Source organism: Carcharhinus amblyrhynchos, chromosome 24, assembly GCF_965287045.1.
Source record: "Carcharhinus amblyrhynchos chromosome 24, sCarAmb.v2.hapA, whole genome shotgun sequence".
Taxonomy (NCBI): domain Eukaryota; kingdom Metazoa; phylum Chordata; class Chondrichthyes; order Carcharhiniformes; family Carcharhinidae; genus Carcharhinus; species Carcharhinus amblyrhynchos.
Window position 1 is genome coordinate 7,584,553 of NC_137347.1, and position 18,262 is coordinate 7,602,814.

The 18,262-nt window shown below is 47.3% G+C and overlaps 1 protein-coding gene across 1 annotated transcript in view; it reads right to left on the reverse strand.

Moving 5' to 3' along the window:
• The window catches only part of LOC145357760 (glycoprotein endo-alpha-1,2-mannosidase-like protein), a 53,971-nt gene extending 38,021 nt beyond the window's left edge, over positions 1-15,950 (reverse strand). The window contains exon 1 of the mRNA XM_080211225.1: positions 15,470-15,950. Within this exon, the coding sequence (XP_080067351.1) occupies positions 15,470-15,950 (481 nt within the window). The remainder of the gene's footprint in view (positions 1-15,469) is intronic.
• Positions 15,951-18,262: the final 2,312 nt, after the last annotated feature.

Genomic DNA, 18,262 nt, shown 5'->3' on the forward strand with positions numbered 1-18,262 from the left:
CGCACCCCGGACATTCTCTCTTTCACCTTCTTCCATTGGGAAAAAGATACAAAAGTCTGAGGTCATGTACCAACTGACTCAAGAACAACTGTCGTCAGACTTTTGAATGGACGTACCTTACATTACGTTCCCTGCACCCAGCTATGACTGTAACACTACATTCTGCACTCTCTCCTTTCCTTCTCTATGAACGGTATGTTTTGTCTGTATAACGCACAAGAAACAGTACTTTTCACTGTATGTTAATACATGTGACAATAATAAATTTAATCAAATCAAAATCAATATTGGCCAAGGTTCCAGGGAGAACTCCCCTGATGGATACCATTCCATAAAATCTTTTCTACCCACCTGAGAGAGCGTGTGGGGCCTCGGTGTAACCTGAAAGACAGCACCTCCAACACTGCAGCACTCCCTCAGCACTGCGCTGAAGTGTCAGCCTAGATTATGTGCTCACGCCTCTGGAGTGAGACTTGATCCCGCAAACTTTGACTCAGAGGCAAGTGTGCTGGTGACCGAGCCATGGCTGAGACAGGAGTCACTCAAGGAGTGTTGGAAGATAAAAAATTAGAGGCTATATTCCCCCCTGAAGTTGAAGCAATCTTCTCACTCTCCACAACTTAGTAAACAGTGGGATGGAGACTTTGTTTGCTTTGGTCTCCCTGGGGAATGGCTTGCTTAAATTAATATCTGAAGATCTAGAATTACAAATCAATCTCCACAGAACCAGGAGAGATACAAGCAACAAAGAACAAAGAAAATTACGGCATAGGAACAGACCCTTCAGCCCTCCAAGCCTGCACCAACCAAGCTGCCTGCTTGAACTAAAACCCCCTACCCTTCTAGGGACCATATCCCTCTATTCCCATCCTATTAATATACATAACTGTCAAAATGCCCCTTAAAAGTCGCTGTCGAATCTGCTTCCACTATCTCTCCCGGCAGCGAGTTTCAGGCACCCACTACTCTCTGTGTAAAAGATCTGCCACATACATCTCCTTTAAACCTTGTTTTCTCGCATCTTAAATCTATGCCCCCTGGTAATTGACTTTTCCACCCTGGGAAAAAGCTTCTGACTATCCACTCTGTCCATGTCCCTCATAATCTTGTAGATTTCTATTGGGTCGCCCCCTCAACCTCCAGTGAGAACAAACCAAGTTTCTCCAACCTCTCCTCATAGCTAATGTTCTCCATACCAGGCAACATCCTGGTAAATCTTTTCTGCACCCTCTCCAAAACCTCCACATCCTTCTGGTAGTGTGACTACCAGAATTGAGCGCTATATTCCAAGTGCGGCCTGACCAAGGTTCTAGAAAGCTGCAATAGGACTTACTAATTTCTAAACTCTGGCCGGCGAAGGCAAGCATGTAGTATGCCTTCTTGACTATCTTCTCCAACTGCGTTGCACTTTCAGTGATCTGTGTACCTGTACATCCAGATCCCTCTACCTATCAATATTTTTTATATGTTAATATTATTATAATATGACAGATAATATTAGTCACAGAAGGGACATATACCGGCAAGGCAAATGTGCTGGGGGAATTCTCTTCATGCTGCTCCCTCCATCACTCCTTTGAAAGTGCGGTAAAATTAAAGTTTCTGCTGAAACTATGGTGACAAAAGTAGCTTCTTTGAGGCTATTTACTGTTTCAGAGTGACCATTTTAGTTTTCAGTAAAGAGCTTGGAATCCATCTTGGAATGGGCCACCACAACTTTCAAAAACCATTTCTTCATTGTACTTAACAAATGTAAGCACGCGTGGGAAATACATCTCTACCGGTACAAAAATTCCACGCTTACAGCATTGTCTTGAGGGAATTTTGATACAGTAACTGGGGAGAAACGGATCCACTGGTAGGAAGGTCAATAACCAGAGGACATAGATTTAAGGTAACTGTCGAAAAATACCACGGGTGGAATGAGGAGAAATGACTTTGTGCCACAAATTGTTGTGATCCAGAATGCATCAACTGTAAGTGGATTTCTTGCTGCCTCAGAAAAGCAGCCAGCATAATTAAGGACCCCAGGCACCCCGGACATTCTCTTTTCCACCTTCTTCCTTTGGGAAAAAGATACAAAAGTCTGAGGTCGCGTACCAACCGATGTAAGAACAGCTTCTTCCCAGCTGCTGTCAGACTTTTGAATGGACCTACCTTGCATTAAGTTGATCTTTCTCTACTCCCTAGCTATGACTGTAACACTGCATTCTGCACTCTCTCCTTTCCTTCTCTATGAACGGTATGCATTGTCTGTATAGCGTGCAAAAATACGAATACGTGTGATAATAATAAATCAAATCAAAATCAAATTGAAAGGCAATTTTCAATATGGAATTGGATGTACATTTGGAAAAGGGCTTTGGGGAAACAATGGGACTAATTGGATAGTCTTTCAAAGAATCGTCCCCAGCATTATGGACTGAATGGCCTCTATTTGGTTCTGCATGACCACAACAACTTGCAGTGTGGCTACGAATGCTGCTTGGCGAATATTTGTGTCCATGTACTTGGGGCTCTATTTCACAGGTGTTCTCAGCAGATTTCTGGAGTGACAGATTACTTTTGCTTAAATGTTTGTTCTTTCTTCTGCTTTGCCGACTCTGAATTTGTGATCTTCAGTAATTCTCCCTGTCGTTGCAATCTGCTCCTATTCGTCTTCCTGTATGAACTTGTACTAATGCTAATCCACTCGGTACCAGGACACTACATTAAACTGTGGCAGTTCCATACCCATCACTCTGGCTGTCCTATTATATCTGAGTTACGGTGCGGACTGACTCCTCCAGCAGGGGACAATCTGAAGAGGTGTGGAGTGAAATCCCACTCTATGGCACGCTGCCTGAAGTAATCTTTGACAAACTGTAGCCCATTAGGTGTTTCATGTCTGGAGAAAATTGGTTTCATGCAATTTATCACCATTTTGCAAGTGGCGTTGCGCAGTTTGCTCACCTCTGGGTAAATGGAACATTAATTAGTCACAAGCGAGCAGGCTTTCCCCTGCCAAGTGAACAACGCAATACTGACACTCTTCTACGCTTGATGTGAGCCTCAATGGTTTAGTCTCCATTTTAACCACAATGATCAATCTCCTGAGCTGTTCTGAATGAAAACAGGGCCTCCAAAACCCAATTTCTATGTCTCTTCTCGCTCGTGTGTCCTCATTAATTTATTTCTCCCGTTTGTTTTGCATGATCCCATTCTCATTATTCCGTCTTTTGCTATTAATTCCTCTTTTCCATTCTGATAATTTTTCGAAACCTTTTTTTTTAAACTTGTGACCATCCTTCGGTCGTTTATTTCAGTATCTCAGGGGACCAACCCCTTTAAGCCCGAGATCTGATTCGCTTTACACTAGCCACAATAACCATTAGCCATGCAACACCCTAGTCTGTTTTACTATTTGCATTCTGGTTTGCTGCTCCTGCTGCTGAAACAGCGCTGTACATAAGAACATAAGAAATAGGAGCAGGAGTAGGCTATCTAGCCCTTCGAGCCTGCCCCGCCATTCAATAAGATCATGGCTGACCTGAAGTGGATCAGTTCCACTTTCCCACTTTCTCCCCATAACCCTTAATTCCCTTGTCTATCATAAAACCTATCTATCTGTGACTTAAATATATTTAGCGAGGTCGTCTCCACCACTTCAATGGGCAGAGAATTCCAGAGATTCACCACCCTTTGAGTGAAGAAGTTCCTCCTCAACTCCACTCTAAACTGCGCCCCCCCCCCCCCTTATTTTGAGGCTGTGCCCTCTAGTTCTGGTTTCCTTTCGAAGCAGAAAGAATCTCTCTACCTCTACCCTATCTAGCCCCTTCATTATCTTTTAAGTCTCTATAAGATCCCCCCTCAGTCTTCTAAACTCCAACGAGTACAGGCCCATAAGAACATAAGAAATAGGAGCAGGAGTAGGCTATCTAGCCCTTCGAGCCTGCCCCGCCATTCAATAAGATCATGGCTGATCTGAAGTGGCTCAGTTCCATTTTCCCACTTTCTCCCCATAACCCTTAATTCCCTTGCCTACCAAAAACCTATCTACCCGTGTCTTAAATATATTTAGCGAGGTAGCCTCCACCACTTCAACGGGCAGAGAATTCCAGAGATTCACCACCCTTTGAGTGAAGAAGTTCCTCCTCAACTCCGTTCTAAACTGCACCCCCCCCTTATCTTGAGGCTGTGCCCTCTAGTCCTGCTGTCCTTTCTGAGCGGGAAGAATCTCTCTACCTCTACCCTATCCATCCCCTTCATTATCTTATACGTCTCTATAAGATCCCCCCTCATCCTTCTAAACTCCAACGAGTACAGACCCAGTCTATTCAGCCTCTCTTCATAACATTTGTACTCAACATTTGGGCCTTAATTATGCTGGCTGCTCTTCCGAGGCAGCGAGAAATCCACTCCCCTTACAGTTGATGCATTCTGGATCACAACAATTTGTGGCACAAAGTGCCCAACATTTGTACTCAACATTTGCCCAGTGTGAATGATACCTATATGGGGGAGGGAACGTAAAATTGAACAGATGGGAACATGCCTGCAGAAACCCAGATGCAAGTTCGTGCTTGGGTGGGCAGGGCATCAGGTGGGAATCCCACTCTATCATCTATTAAAGTCCTTGAGTGGCCACTTAAGGGCGTTTATCCACCCAGCCTCAATTATTAGGTTTGCGGGCAAGAGTATGGGTGCGAGAGACTGACATCTTGGGTGGGATATGGTGGTGAGGGTCCACTCTGTAGCCACCTCAGAGTTGGGGCGCACTTCACTCTGGCACCTTGGAGCTCTGGGACTCCCTCCCCATCTGGTGTATGCCCCAGCTCTGAGTGGCTGGATGTGAGTCCCACCCACTGCCAATCAACACTCAGGTGAGCATTAAATGGCAGCGGGAGTTTGGGAATCAGGGGTAGCATGTTACACACCGACTCTCGGGAGGGCGACTGCCCCCGCCTTCTCTCAACCTGGCCCCTCGCCTGAGGTGTGGTGATCCTCAGGTTAAATCTGGGACAATGGTGAATTCACCTTTACCGTACCATAAGTACCGTGAACGCTGAAACATGAGAAGTTCTTCATTCAGTCATCCGAAAGGATCTGACTTCAAACTGGAATCTTTCCCCTCTTATCAGGCTGGATTTTTATCCTGACAGCGGGTAGTGGGAATCAGGAAAAGTCTTGGCTTGGCCCACCTGCCTCAGAGGAATAAGACAAGACGTATAAGATGATGAATGGGATGGATAGGATAGAGGTGGAGAGACTCTTCCCGCTCAAAAAAGACAATAGGACTAGGGGGCACAGCCTCAAGATAAAAGGGGGGCGGTTTAGAACGGAGTTGAGGAGGAACTTCTTCACTCAAAGGGTGGTGAATCTCTGGAATTCTCTGCCCGTTGAAGTGGTGGAGGCTACCTCGCTAAATATTTTTAAGACGCGGGTTGATGGGTTTTTGATAGGAGAGGGGATTAAGGGTTATGGTGAGAGGGCGGGAAAGTGGAACTGAGCAGTGACAGATCAGCCATGATCTTATTGAATGGCGGGGCAGGCTCGAGGGGCTGGATGGCCTACTCCTGCTCCTATTTCTTATGTTCTTATGAAACACCAGGAAAGACGGGATTTTCCTTGTGGGGACAGGTCAGGTCAGCAGACCTGGGAAAGAGTTCGGAGCCACCCATAGGGGCTTCCAGGTGTAAACGGGGGCACTTAAAAGGGCCATCTTCATGCTGTGGGACATCAGCTCCGTTCTGAAGAAAGGCCCTCTAACCCTCAGCTCTCACACCCCTCATACTTCCTGCGCCTCATCCTTGTCACCTCATGCTCGCAGCAGTTCTCTATGCCTCTACAATTCTCCGTCCTTGCCATGATATTATCCCCACATCCCTCTATGGCTCCCCAAGTTTCCTATGCTAAACTATGGCATGTCCATGTCTATTCATCCATGTCACACTAGATAGAACAAATGAACCCATAGTGACAACAGGATGTGTTAAAAAAACTTTAAAAAGATAACTTTCCATTTTAATAAAACTCCATTTTACGATGGGCCAATACAAATGTCAATAACCCAGGCCCTTTAAAATATCTATACGTTGAAACCTCAAGCACTTGAAACTTCTTTATCTTTTGTAAATATTGTTCCATTGACAGAAGAGCCGGAGCGGTCAATAAAGCAATGTTTTCCCTGAAACTTGGTTGAGAGTCCAGAAACTCATTAGAGTACTGAAGCACCTGATCCCCAGGAAAAGCACTGCAGGATTGAGAGCTCTAGCTCTCTGATCCAGCATGACCTTCCAGTGCTATACTGAGGGAATACTATATGCCAGGTTGGTGCTATCTTGCAGGTGAGACATCAAACCAAACTCTCAAGTGGATACAAAACAAATCCCATAGCACATTTTGAAGGTCAGCAGGTGCATTCTTCCTGATGTCCTGGTCAACATGCATCTCTCCACTAAGATCACAAAAACAAATTATCTCACCATTGCTACACGGCTGTTTGTGAGAGAGTGGTGAATGTGTGGAATGCACGACCACAGAAAATAGTTGAGGCCAAGAATTGTGTGTTTTCAAGAAGGTATAGATATAGAGCTAAAGGGATTAAGGGATATAAAGAACAAAGAACAACAACACAGCACGGGAAACAGGCCCTTCGGCCCAACGAGCCCGCGCCACCATTTCAACATCGTGCGTCCCTAATATGGTGGGGAGGGGGAAGGGAGGAATTGGGATATTGAATTTGATGGCCAGCCATGGGCGGCATGGTGGCACAGTGGTTAGCACTCCTGCCTCACAGCACCAAGAACCGGGTTCAATTCCAGCCTCGGGTCACTGTCTGTGTGGAATTTACACATTCGCTCCATGTCTGTGTGGGTTTTCTTCAGGTACTCCTGTTTCCTCCCATAGTCCAAAGATGTGCAGGTAAGGTCGATTGGCCATGCTAAAACTGCCCCTTGGAGTTAGGGGGATTAGTGGGGTAAATTCGTGGGGTTTTGGGGATAGGGCATGAGTGGGATCGTGGTCAGTATAGACTCAATGGGCCAAATGGCCTCCTTGTGCACTGTAGAGATTCTATTCTACATATATAAAATGAATAGTGGAGCAGGCTCAAAGGGCCAAATGGCCTGCTTCTAGTTTCTATGCTATGTGCAAACTGGCTATCCTATTTCCCGAAACAGTGACAACACTCCGTAGAGTGCTTTGGGGTGTCCTGTAGTCAAGAAAAGCACTTTGTAAATTCAAGTCTTTTATATGTTACGTAAACACCTCACCGGCCTTTCAGGAGTTAACATCTGGTCTCAAGTGTTCTCTTTTTCATTCAAAGGAAATGTGCGTGGGTGGTAAGGCCAGCATTAATTGTCCATTCCTAATAGTGTCGGGAAGGTGCTGGAGAACTACCTTCTTGAAAGCAACTGAGTAATTTGTTATCCTTTCAGAGGACAGTTAAAAGTCCACCAGATTGCTGTAAGGCGTGGAGTGATGTATAGGTCCGACTGGGCAACAAAACAGATTTCTTGTCCTCATGTGAACCAGATGGGTTTTTATAATGATCCGCGCTGTCTCATGAGACAAGCTTTTAATTCCAGACTTATTTAATTAACTGAATTTAAATTCTCCCCAGCTGTTAATGGTGGAATCTGGGCCCACGTTTATGGATCATTAGTCCTGGCCTTTAGTCGTCCAGTAATATACATACTACGCTGTCATAGCCCCAGTCTATTGTTGGCCCACTCTGTAATCTGCTGTAATCTTGCCCTGGCAATGATTTCACCTTGGCTCCAACATTTTAAATACACTAAACACTTTTAGGACTGCCAGTGGCTCTTATTCCCTTGCCTTTCAACTGCTACACTTAAGTGACATTTCTCCAACGACCTACATTCTCCCTTTTACTATTTTCTCCTACTTACTTTTTGCTATTTTCTTTTAACAGAATTTGTGTTGTGGTTCTTGCCCCAACAATGACTTGCAGTAGCATATTCCAAAATTTAACATGCTCTGCGAAGATCTTTTTTTTACAAATCTCCCGATTTAATTATTTTTGGTGATTATTTTAAATTGGGGCTGTGCTTGTGGATTCGATCCTGCACTTTCACCCTCCTGTGCCTTAGCTAGGCAATGCTGGACAGCCTGTTAGAGCCCAGTTCTCATTCTATTTTTTCATTAATTTATCAGACAATAGACATCGTTGGCTGGGCCAACATTCACTGCCCATCCCCGGTTGCCCTTGAACTGAGTGGCTTGCTAGGCCACTTCAGAGGGCAGTTGAGAGTCAACCACGTTGCTGTGGAGTCACATGTAGGCCAGACCAGGTAAGGATGGCAGATTTCCTTCCCTAAAGGACATTAGTGAACCAGATGGATTTTTCTGACAATCGACAATGGTTACATGGTCATCAATAGATTCTTAATTCCAGACATCTTTTATTGAATTCAAATTGCACTACCTGCCGTGGCGGGATTCGAACCTGGGTCCCTAGAATATTAGCTGAGTTTCCAGATGAATAGTTTAGCGAGACCATTGCCTTCCCTCATCAGAGTACAGGAAGAACCTGGAGTCAATTCTTTCCTTAACACAGGTTCATTCATGAAATCCAGAGAACACACTCCCTCTTCCTTCTTTCCCTCAAACAGGTGGAAACTGGTTCTTACAAATACTTAAGAATAATGCCCAAACCTTTTTCCAATTAGTAATAGCTGCTCTCACTGGCAACGAGAGCATGCAATTCATTGTGATAGGATTATAACATTAACATTAATAATTGCTGACTCCCACTGGCTCTTCCCTGGTGGGGAAAGGGCAGAATGGAAGTGGATAGGCAGTGGCATTGTGGTATTGTCATTGGACTCGCTTTCCAGAGATCCCCATTGCTCTGGGCACCTGAGTTCAAATCCTGCCACTGCAGATGGTGAAATTTGCATTCAATGAAAATTTGGAATTGAAAGTCTGATGATAACTATGAAACAATTGTGATGAAAATCCATCTGGTTCTTTAGAGAAGGAAACCTTACGTGGTTTGGCCTAAATGTAACTCCAGATCCACAGCAATGTGCCCCTTCAAGGGCAATTAGTGATGTTCAATAAATGCTGGCCCAGCCAGCGACACCCACATCCTATTAATGAATAAAACTTCTCAAAAAAAAACAAAAAATAGGGCCTCCATCCTTTGTGCCTCCATTTCTGCCCCATGTGATTTTTGTGAAGGTGAGTGAAGGGTGAGCTAGTGAACTTGTCCACAGTAAAGATCAAACCAACTGAGACAATTAAAGAACTCATTTGGAAGTTGTCTTTGAATTCTCACAGGGCCAGGCAGCCTCCAGAAGCTGCCCAATAAAAAACAGGGTCAGCAGCATTTTGAACGGAGAAATTCGACTGATGAGTTTCAGTGGAGCAAACCCATCACAGAAAAACTCAACATTTTTTCAAACAATTCTCACTTTCCTACCTTCCCCTGGCTTCCAAGTCTCCGCCTGCCCTCCGAAATGTGGAAAGTCTGTACTTTCCATTTTTCAATAGAAAGAGGTGGCACAGTGGTTGGCATGACTGCCTCTGAGCACTGGGGGATCCAAGTTCGATTCCCGGAGTCTGCATGTTCTCCTCATGTCTGTGCGGGTTTCCACCGAGTGCTCTGGTTTCTTCCCACAGTCCAAAGATGTGCAGGTTAGGTTGATTAGTGTCAGGGGAACTAGCAGGGTAAATATGTGGGGCTACGGGGATAGGGGCTGGGTGGGATTGTGATCGGTGCAGGCTCGATGGGCCGAATGGTCTCCTTCTGCACTGTCGGGTTTCTATGATTCAAGTTTAAAGTTACCCAGCAAGTCAGAATGTGGTCCGCATTTCCAGTGACCCACCTCTGTTCTCGCTTCCTCCCAATGCCGGCTACAAACTGGTTGGAGGACCATCCCCCATTCAATTGGCAGATACCCTCTGCTCATGTTTCTACATTCCGTCAGGGCTGGGTTTGAGATGTGGAAATGAACCTGCCCTGTGTCTCCACCACAAAAGAAATCCGGTCCCCGGGGTTTTCTGAAATGCCTCTATCTGAACCCCAGTGGGATGTGGAAGGGTGATCATCCACTTTCCTCTCTCTGTGTCTCACTATTACTCCAAACTGTTAGGGTTACCACTCCCTGTAATTTTTTTTGTAGAGACCCATCTTCCTACAATGTAGTGCTAAATGATTCAGGTTGCTTCATAGAATCATAAAATCCCTGCAGACCAGAAGGAGGCCATTCAGCCCATCGAGTCTGCACTGACCACAATCCCATCCAGCCCCTATTCTTGTAACCCCCCCCCCATTATTTACCCTGCTAATCCCCCTGACACTAGGGTCAATTTAGAACGGCCAATCCACCTAACCCGTACATCTTTGGACTGTGGGAGGAAATCGGAGCACCCGGAGGAAACCCACGCAGACACAGGGAGAATGTGCAAACTCCACACAGACAGTGGCCTGAGGCTGGATTTGGACCTGCGTCCCTGGTGCTGTGAGGCAGCAGTGCTAACCATAGCGTCACTGTGCCACCCAAGGTGAAGAAGATAGAATACTTGACCAACCACTTGCAAAGCTGGCACATGCTTGATGGGCCGAAAGGCCGCCTTCTGCATTGTATGAAGCTATAATTCACTCTTCTTTAAACAACGTATTCAGCACATACAAACCGAATCAGCACTCCCAAACTGGCAATCACACCCAGCCATCAGTATTACTTCCATGTCTCACTAATGGTTAGTTTAAGCCAAGCTAATCCAGTCAGTTGGTAACTACGGTTGTCACCTTCTCCCTGTGCAATACACTTCAAGTGAACTTTGCAAAATGAATTGGAAATATGCTTGAAAGGGAAGTGGTGAAGAAGACAGAATAATTGACTGATGCCTTAGCAGTTAGTCATTTTCTCTGGATCTATACTGCTTTACATACCATCCACACACTTCTCTCTGAGCTCGTCCTCCCCAGGATGGGCAGCGCTTATGAATCCTCGGTTTACTGTTTATTCATTGTTTTACAAATGATGGCATTATAGTTTCTTTTTTCAGTTCAAAACTTTCGCGAAGCTAAGGCACTGTTTCGTTGACAGCCCTTTTCTCAGACAATTATCTCAAACAGCACAAATTGTGATACTGTCAGTTTGTGGATTTGATGGTCTAACCTTACAGCACGTACTGATCCCATTTCTACACCCATCAAAATCAGCATTTCTTTTATAAGTGACATTTCATTTAGGATTGTAGCCAACCTTGCAGTACCAGATCCTCCTCCCTCAAAAGTTGAAATTATTATATTTCCAGCCTCTCTAATTTTTAGGGAAATGGATGTTTTCATATCATGTCTTTCTTTTTGGTTGTGATTTACATATCTAATTGTTGCTTGAGCCATAGATTCCCTCCAGTGCAGAAGGAGGCCACACGGTCCATCGAATCTTCACCCACTCTCCGAAAGAGCATCTTTCCCAAACCCACCCCCGTAACCCTGCATGTATACCTAATCCACCTATCCGCCCATCTTGGGGCTTTGGGAGGAGACCAGGGCACCCAGCAGAAACCCATGTAGGCACAGGGAGAAGGTGCAAACTCCACAGAGGTGCTCAAGGCTGGAATTGAACCTAGGTCCCTGGGGCTGTGAGGCAGCAGTGCTAACCACTGTGCTATCCATTTGATCAAGGTTCTTCAAGATATACTGTCATCTAAAGGCTTGATGCATGCCTCCTTTTTTTTAATCCATGGGATATGGGCGTCACTGCCTGGCCATCATTTATTGCCCATCCCTAGTTGTCCTTGTTCAGAGGACTGTTGAGAATCAACCAGATTGCAGTAGCTCTGGAGTCAAATCTAGGACAGACTAGGTACGGATGACAGATTTCCTTCCCTAAAGGACATTCGTGAATCAGGCGGGTCTTTCCGACAATCGATAATGGTTTCATGGTCATCTTAGTTCCAGATATTTTTTATTGGATTCAAATTCCACCAGCTGCTGTGGCGGGTTTCGAACCCAGGTCCCCAGAATATTAGCTGGGTTTCTGGATTAATAGTCTAGCGACAGTACCATTTTTGCAACAGCAATGATGAATATCTGCCACCTTACTTCACTCCCCTCATTTTCCTTCTAGGTGAAATAGCAAGTTGTGTGTCGTTCTTTCAAATTAATATACAGCATTCACTGTTCACAATGCCGTCTGCTCTACAAAGGGAGAGGCTGAATACTGATTTGGGTGACCGTTTTGCAGATGGCCTCCGTTCAGACTGCACATGTGATGTTGAGCTTCCAGCTGCCTCTCATAACAACTTTTCCACCTCGTTGTCATGCTCGCCTCTCTGTCCTCAGCCTCTTGCAATATTCCAGTGAAGCTTAACATAAGCTAGAAGAACAGCATCTCATCTTTCAATGAGACTGTCTGTATAACCTTCTATTGAGTTCAACAATTTCAGACTATAATCTTTTCCTCCGTTTCAAATTAAATTAATAAAACATAGCTTTAAATTAAGGGGCGGTAATTATAGGACGGATGTCAGAGGTAGGTTCTTTACTCAGAGGGTAGTAAGGGCGTGGAATGCCCTGCCTGCAGCAGTTGTGGACTCGCCAACTTTAAGGGTGTTCAAATGGTCAGTGGATAGACATATGGATAACATTGGAATAGTTTAGGTTAGAGGGTCATTAGATTGGTTCCACTGGTCGGCGCAACATCGAGGGCCGAAGGGCCTGTACTGCGCTGTAATGTTCTATGTTCTGTTTCCTTTCTCTTCAGGTTTTGGTTTTAGTCTCAATGTCCCCTTATTTTTGCTTTCAGACAGCAGCTGTCCATCATTCTGCCATTCACACCTCCTCTAGACGTGACTTTTGTTTCTTTACTTGTTCCACTCCCTTCGGCCCCGCACCATCAACCCTTTTGTCATTTCACCTCTCCTAGAATCATAGAAGCCTTACAGTGCAGAAGGAGGCCATTCAGGCCCATCGTGCCTGCACTGACCATAAACCCAGCCCCTATCCCCATGCATTTATCCTTCCGGACCCCTGACACGAAGTGGCAATTTAGCATGACCAATCCATCTATCCTGCACATCTTTGGACTTTGGGAAGAAACTGGAGCACCCGGAAGAAATCCACGCAGACACAAGAAGAACATGCAAACTCCACACAGACAGTGATCCGAGCCGGGCATCGAACCCAGGTCCCTGGCGCTGTCAGTCAGCAGTGTTAACCACCGTGCCAACCTGTTTTCCACCCCATCACAAACCTTGCTCTTTTTCCACCCCCTCCCCAGCTTTCACTTGTTCAAGATCTGTGACATTTCTAACTTTGCTCTCTTCTGATAAGAAGTCATTGACCTGAAACATTGAACGGGATTTTCCAGCCCTTCCCGCCAGCAGGATCCCACTGAAGGTTCAGTGTGATCAGAACCCTCCATGGCAGGCTTCTTGGCAGTGGGACAGGCAGGCTGTGCAGAACGCCATTGACTTTGGCAGGGACTGGAAGACCCCATCGGCAGTCAATGGCGAGCTGCCTCCACCATTGGAAAACATTCCGGGGGGTATGGAAAATCCTACCCATTGACTCTGTTTCCCAATTCACGGATGCTACCTGACCTGCTGAGGAAGTCCAGCATTTTCTATTATTGAAAAACCTTGTGTCGGAATTTTTCTCTTCAGATGTAGCAAAACTGATCTCATTGCTAAGAGACTTTAATCCCCACATTTGTGATCAAACTCTGTAACAAAACCCCTCATTATGTTTCTTTGAGGCACAACCCGTGTGAAATATGTGGATAGATGGTTAAACCTGAGTGATGTTCCTCTGTAACTATTATCATGTGTAATTATATCCACTCTATATATACATACCCACATATATATATATACCCACATTGATATTAAACATACAACACATACAACACACAAGGCTCAGCCAAGGGTATTTGAAATGAAAGGACTCAGATGCACATTGGGTGTGTTATGGACAGGCAGACGAGTGGGTGCTTGAGAAAGCTGGTGTGAAGAGGAACTTGTTTCTCACAGTGATATCCAATAGTATTGCTAAAGTGCAGAAGGAGGCCATTTGGCCCATTGAGCCTGCAATGACAACAATCCCACCCAGGCCTTACCTGTGTATTTATCCTGCTAATCCACTAAGGGGCAATTTAGCATTGCCAATCAACCTAACCCGCACCTCTTTGGACCGTGTGTGTGGGGGGGAACCGGAGCACCTGAAGGAAATATAAGCAGACACGGGGACAATATGCAAACTCCACAGTCACCCAAGGCTGGAAGTGAACCCGGGTCCCTGGCGCTGTGAGGCAGCAGTGCTAACCACTGTGCCACCATGCCATCCTTATCAAGCAAGCTGATATATTTTGAATATGGAGGGGAGATTGTTTGAGGGAAGGGGTGCAACTGAATCCCTACAGTGCAGAAAGAGGCCATTCGGCCCATTGAGCCTGTGCTGACAACAATCCCACCTAGACCTTATGCCCAAAACCCCATGTATTTAGCCCACTAATCCCCCTGATATTAGGGGCAATTTAGCGTGGCCAATCCACTTAACCTGTACATCTTGAGACTGTGGGAGGAAGCTGGAGCACCTCAAAGAAAACCCATGCAGACACGGGGAGAACATGCAAACTCCCCACAGACAGTGATCCAAGCCGGGAATTGAACCCTGGTCCCTGGCAATGCGAGGCAGCGGTGCTAACCACTGTGCCACCATGCCGTCCTTATCAAGGAAGGTGACATATTTTGAACATGGAGGGGTGGGGGGGATTGTTTGATGGGGGCAATGCAACTATGAGGGGGTTAGCCTATGAGGAGAGATTGAATAGACTGGGTCTGTACTCGTTGGAGTTTAGAAGGCTGAGGGGGGATCTTATTGAGACACATAATATAATGAAAGGGATGGATAGGGTGGAGGTAGAGAGATTCTTCCCGCTTAGAAAGGATAGCAGGACTAGAGGGCACAGCCTCAAAATAAGGGGGGAGGGGCTGCAGTTTAGATCAGAGTTGAGGAGGAACTTCTTCACTCAAAGGGTGGTGAGTCTCTGGAATTCTCTGCCCGTTGAAGTGGCAGAGGCTACCTCGCTGAATGTATTTAAGTCACGGGTAGATAGGTTTCTGATAGACAGGGGAATTAAGGGTTATGGGGAGAAAGCGGGAAAGTGGAACTGATCCACTTCAGATCAGCCATGATCTTATTGAATGGCGGGGCAGGCTCGAAGGGCTAGATGGCCTACCCCTGCTCCTATTGCTTAGGAAGTCAAAAGCACTTGGGAAAGGTGCAGAAGGGAGACGGATAACATGAGAAGGTGGACTGGCCACTCTTAAGAGAATGGATTGTGTGGCCAAGGATGGATGAAAGACAAATGAACACAATGATACATCTTCAAAATTGCATGCACATCTCAGCAACTTTCTCCAGTGCAGGTTGTTAGCTTGCTTTGGCTGACCATGTTAAGGCAGAGTGACAGTGCTGGGTTGAGTGTGAGCTGCTCCAGCCTCTTACCCAGAGCGGCGGAGCGCAGTTGCTTCATGTGTTGCTCCATCAGGCGGGGGTCCCGGGAGCTGTAGGTGCCCAGCTCGGGGTAGAAGCTGGAGCCGATGTCCTCGGGCGGGCTGTGCCGGCCCCGCGGGTAACTGGCCGCCACCTTGGGGTCCCAGTGCGGCACCAGCGGGTGGTCCCAGCGCACGAAGCGGCCGTCCCAGCGCGGGTTGCCGTACCAGGCGTAGTAGAAGATGTGCAGGTCGGGGTTGGCGGGCGGGTAGCCGGCCAGGCGGGCGGCGGCGGCGGTGGGGGGGGGCAGCCGGCTGCCCGCTCTGCCCCCACCCCCCCCCGCCCCCGCCGCCGGGGGCGGCCGCTGCAGCCCGGGGCTCGGCTCCCCCGCGCCGTCGGCGGCTCTCAGCGTCCTCAGAGCCATCATGGTGCCCAGGAGGAAGATGCTGAAGAGAGACAGCGCGATGCAGCTCCTCCTGCGGAACCTGGCCATCTCCCTCCTCCCTCCCTCACTCCCCCTCCCTCACTCACTCACTCACTCCCTCCCTCACTCACTCACTCCGTCCTCCCTCACTCACTCCTTCCCTCACTCACTCCCTCCTCTGCTGCTCTCGCTCTCAGTTTACACAGACAAAAAGCCCCGGTTTAAATTCTTCCCTCATCCTTCCGGAGATGCAGCACATCCAGCCCAGTTACACACAGCCAGCTCCCTGAGTCTCAACACCCACCCACCCCCCCACTCCTCCTCCACCCCTCTCTTTCCCCTCCCTCCCTCTTTTCTTCCTCTCTCCACTACCCCGCCCCCCCTTTCCACAACCTGCCTCTCTCTTCCCCCACTATCCTTCCTCCTCTCCACTACTCCCTCCTCCTCCCTCCCTCCCCTCCACCACCCCCTCTTCTCTCCCCTCCACCTCCCCCTCTGTCCTCACCCTCTTTCCCCTCCTGCTCCCTACCACCTCCTCTCCTCCCCCCTCCCTCCCTCCCTCTCTCCCTCCTCCCTCCCTCCTCCTCCCTCCCTCTCTCCCTCCTCCTCCCTCCCTCTCTCCCTCCTCCTCTCTCCCTCTCTCCCTCCCTCTCTCCCTCCTCCTCTCCCTCCCTCTCTCCCTCCTCCTCTCCCTCCCCTCTCCCTCCTCCTCTCCTTCCCCCTCTCCCTCCCCTCTCCCTCCTCCTCTCCTTCCCCTCTCCCTCCTCCTCTCCTTCCCCTCTCCCTCCTCCTCTCCTTCCCCTCTCCCTCCTCCTCTCCCTCCCCTCTCCCTCCCTTCCTTCCTTCTTCCTCCTCCTTTCTCCCTCTCTCCTTTCTCCCTCTCCCTCACATTCCTCCTCCTGCCCCTCTTTCCTCTCTCTCTCTCTCTCCACCACCCCCTTCACCAAGTGTTGGATGGGGTGGTTAGTCTAAAGGATGCTCTGAATGCAGACATTCCCTTTGCTGGGGAGGTCACCAGTCACTAGAAACAGGCTGCCTTCAATCACGTCCAGACGCAAAAATACATCATCTTCCCCCAAGCTGCCCCCTTGAGACTCATCAATGTCCAGGCCAGTCTCTTTGCTCAGAGCCTCAGACAGCTCAGCCCTGCTATCAGAGGGTAGGATTGAAGAGGAGACTGTACTGTCACTGTTACTGCTGCTCCTCTGTGCACCTCCTTTTTGGCAGTAACTGACTGCCTTCTGTCACCTTGACTGGGAGGGGCTCCTGGATATCAGGAGCAGCGATTGTTGAGTCTGGGTGACTCTGGAGGTCAGGCTCCCCTATTCTTAGCCCACACCCCCTCCAACTCCTTTCAGATCAAGTTACGGCAGCCCCTGGGTGTGGGGGGAAAGCAGGGAGGGGGGAGAGGCTGGCTGGGGAGGGGATTTGCCAGCCCTACACAAAATCATACACCAATCCAACTCGCCATCCTGAAAGGAAATTAAAAAAAAGGATTTCAAAGTGGATTTCAAACAAAGAAAACCTTGAGGCTATCAAACCAGGCAATTTAAATCTTAATTTGTAATGCCAGTGTGGATGATTAAAAAACTGAAGCTATTCGAGTCCCCATTTTGAACCCAAAAGATGGAATTCCGAATCTTCAAATTGCAAAGCTTGTTGACACTTTCAGTGTTTCTGTTTCCCACACATTTTGCCCCACGTTTAGATTTTTCGAGTTTTAGTTTATTTATTATTGTCACAAGCAGGCTTACATTAACAGTGCAATGAAGTTACCGTGAAAATCCCCCAGTCACCACACTCCGTTGCCAGTTTGGGTACATAAGAACATAAGAAATAGGAGCAGGAGTAGGCCATCTAGCCCTTCGAACCTGCCCCGCCATTCAATAAGATCATGGCTGATCTGAAGTGGATCAGTTCCACTTTCCTGCTTTCTCCCCATAACCCTTAATTCCCTTGTCTATCAGAAACCTATCTACCCGTGACTTAAATATATTTAGCGAGGTAGCCTCCACCACTTCAACGGGCAGAGAATTCCAGAGATTCACCACCCTTTGAGTGAAGAAGTTCCTCCTCAACTCTGTTCTAAACTGCTCCCCCCCTTATCTTGAGGCTGTGCCCTCTAGTCCTGCTGTCCTTTCTGAGCGGGAAGAATCTCTCTACCTTTACCCTATCCATCCCTTTCATTATCTTATATGTCTCTATAAGATCCCCCCTCATCCTTCTAAACTCCAACGAGTACAGACCCAGCCTATTTAATCTCTCTTCATAGTCTAACCCCCTCATCTCCGGTATAAGCCTAGTGAACCTCCTCTGCACTCCCTCCAAGGCCAAAATATCCTTGCACAAGTGCGGTGACCACTGAGGGAGAATTTAGCACG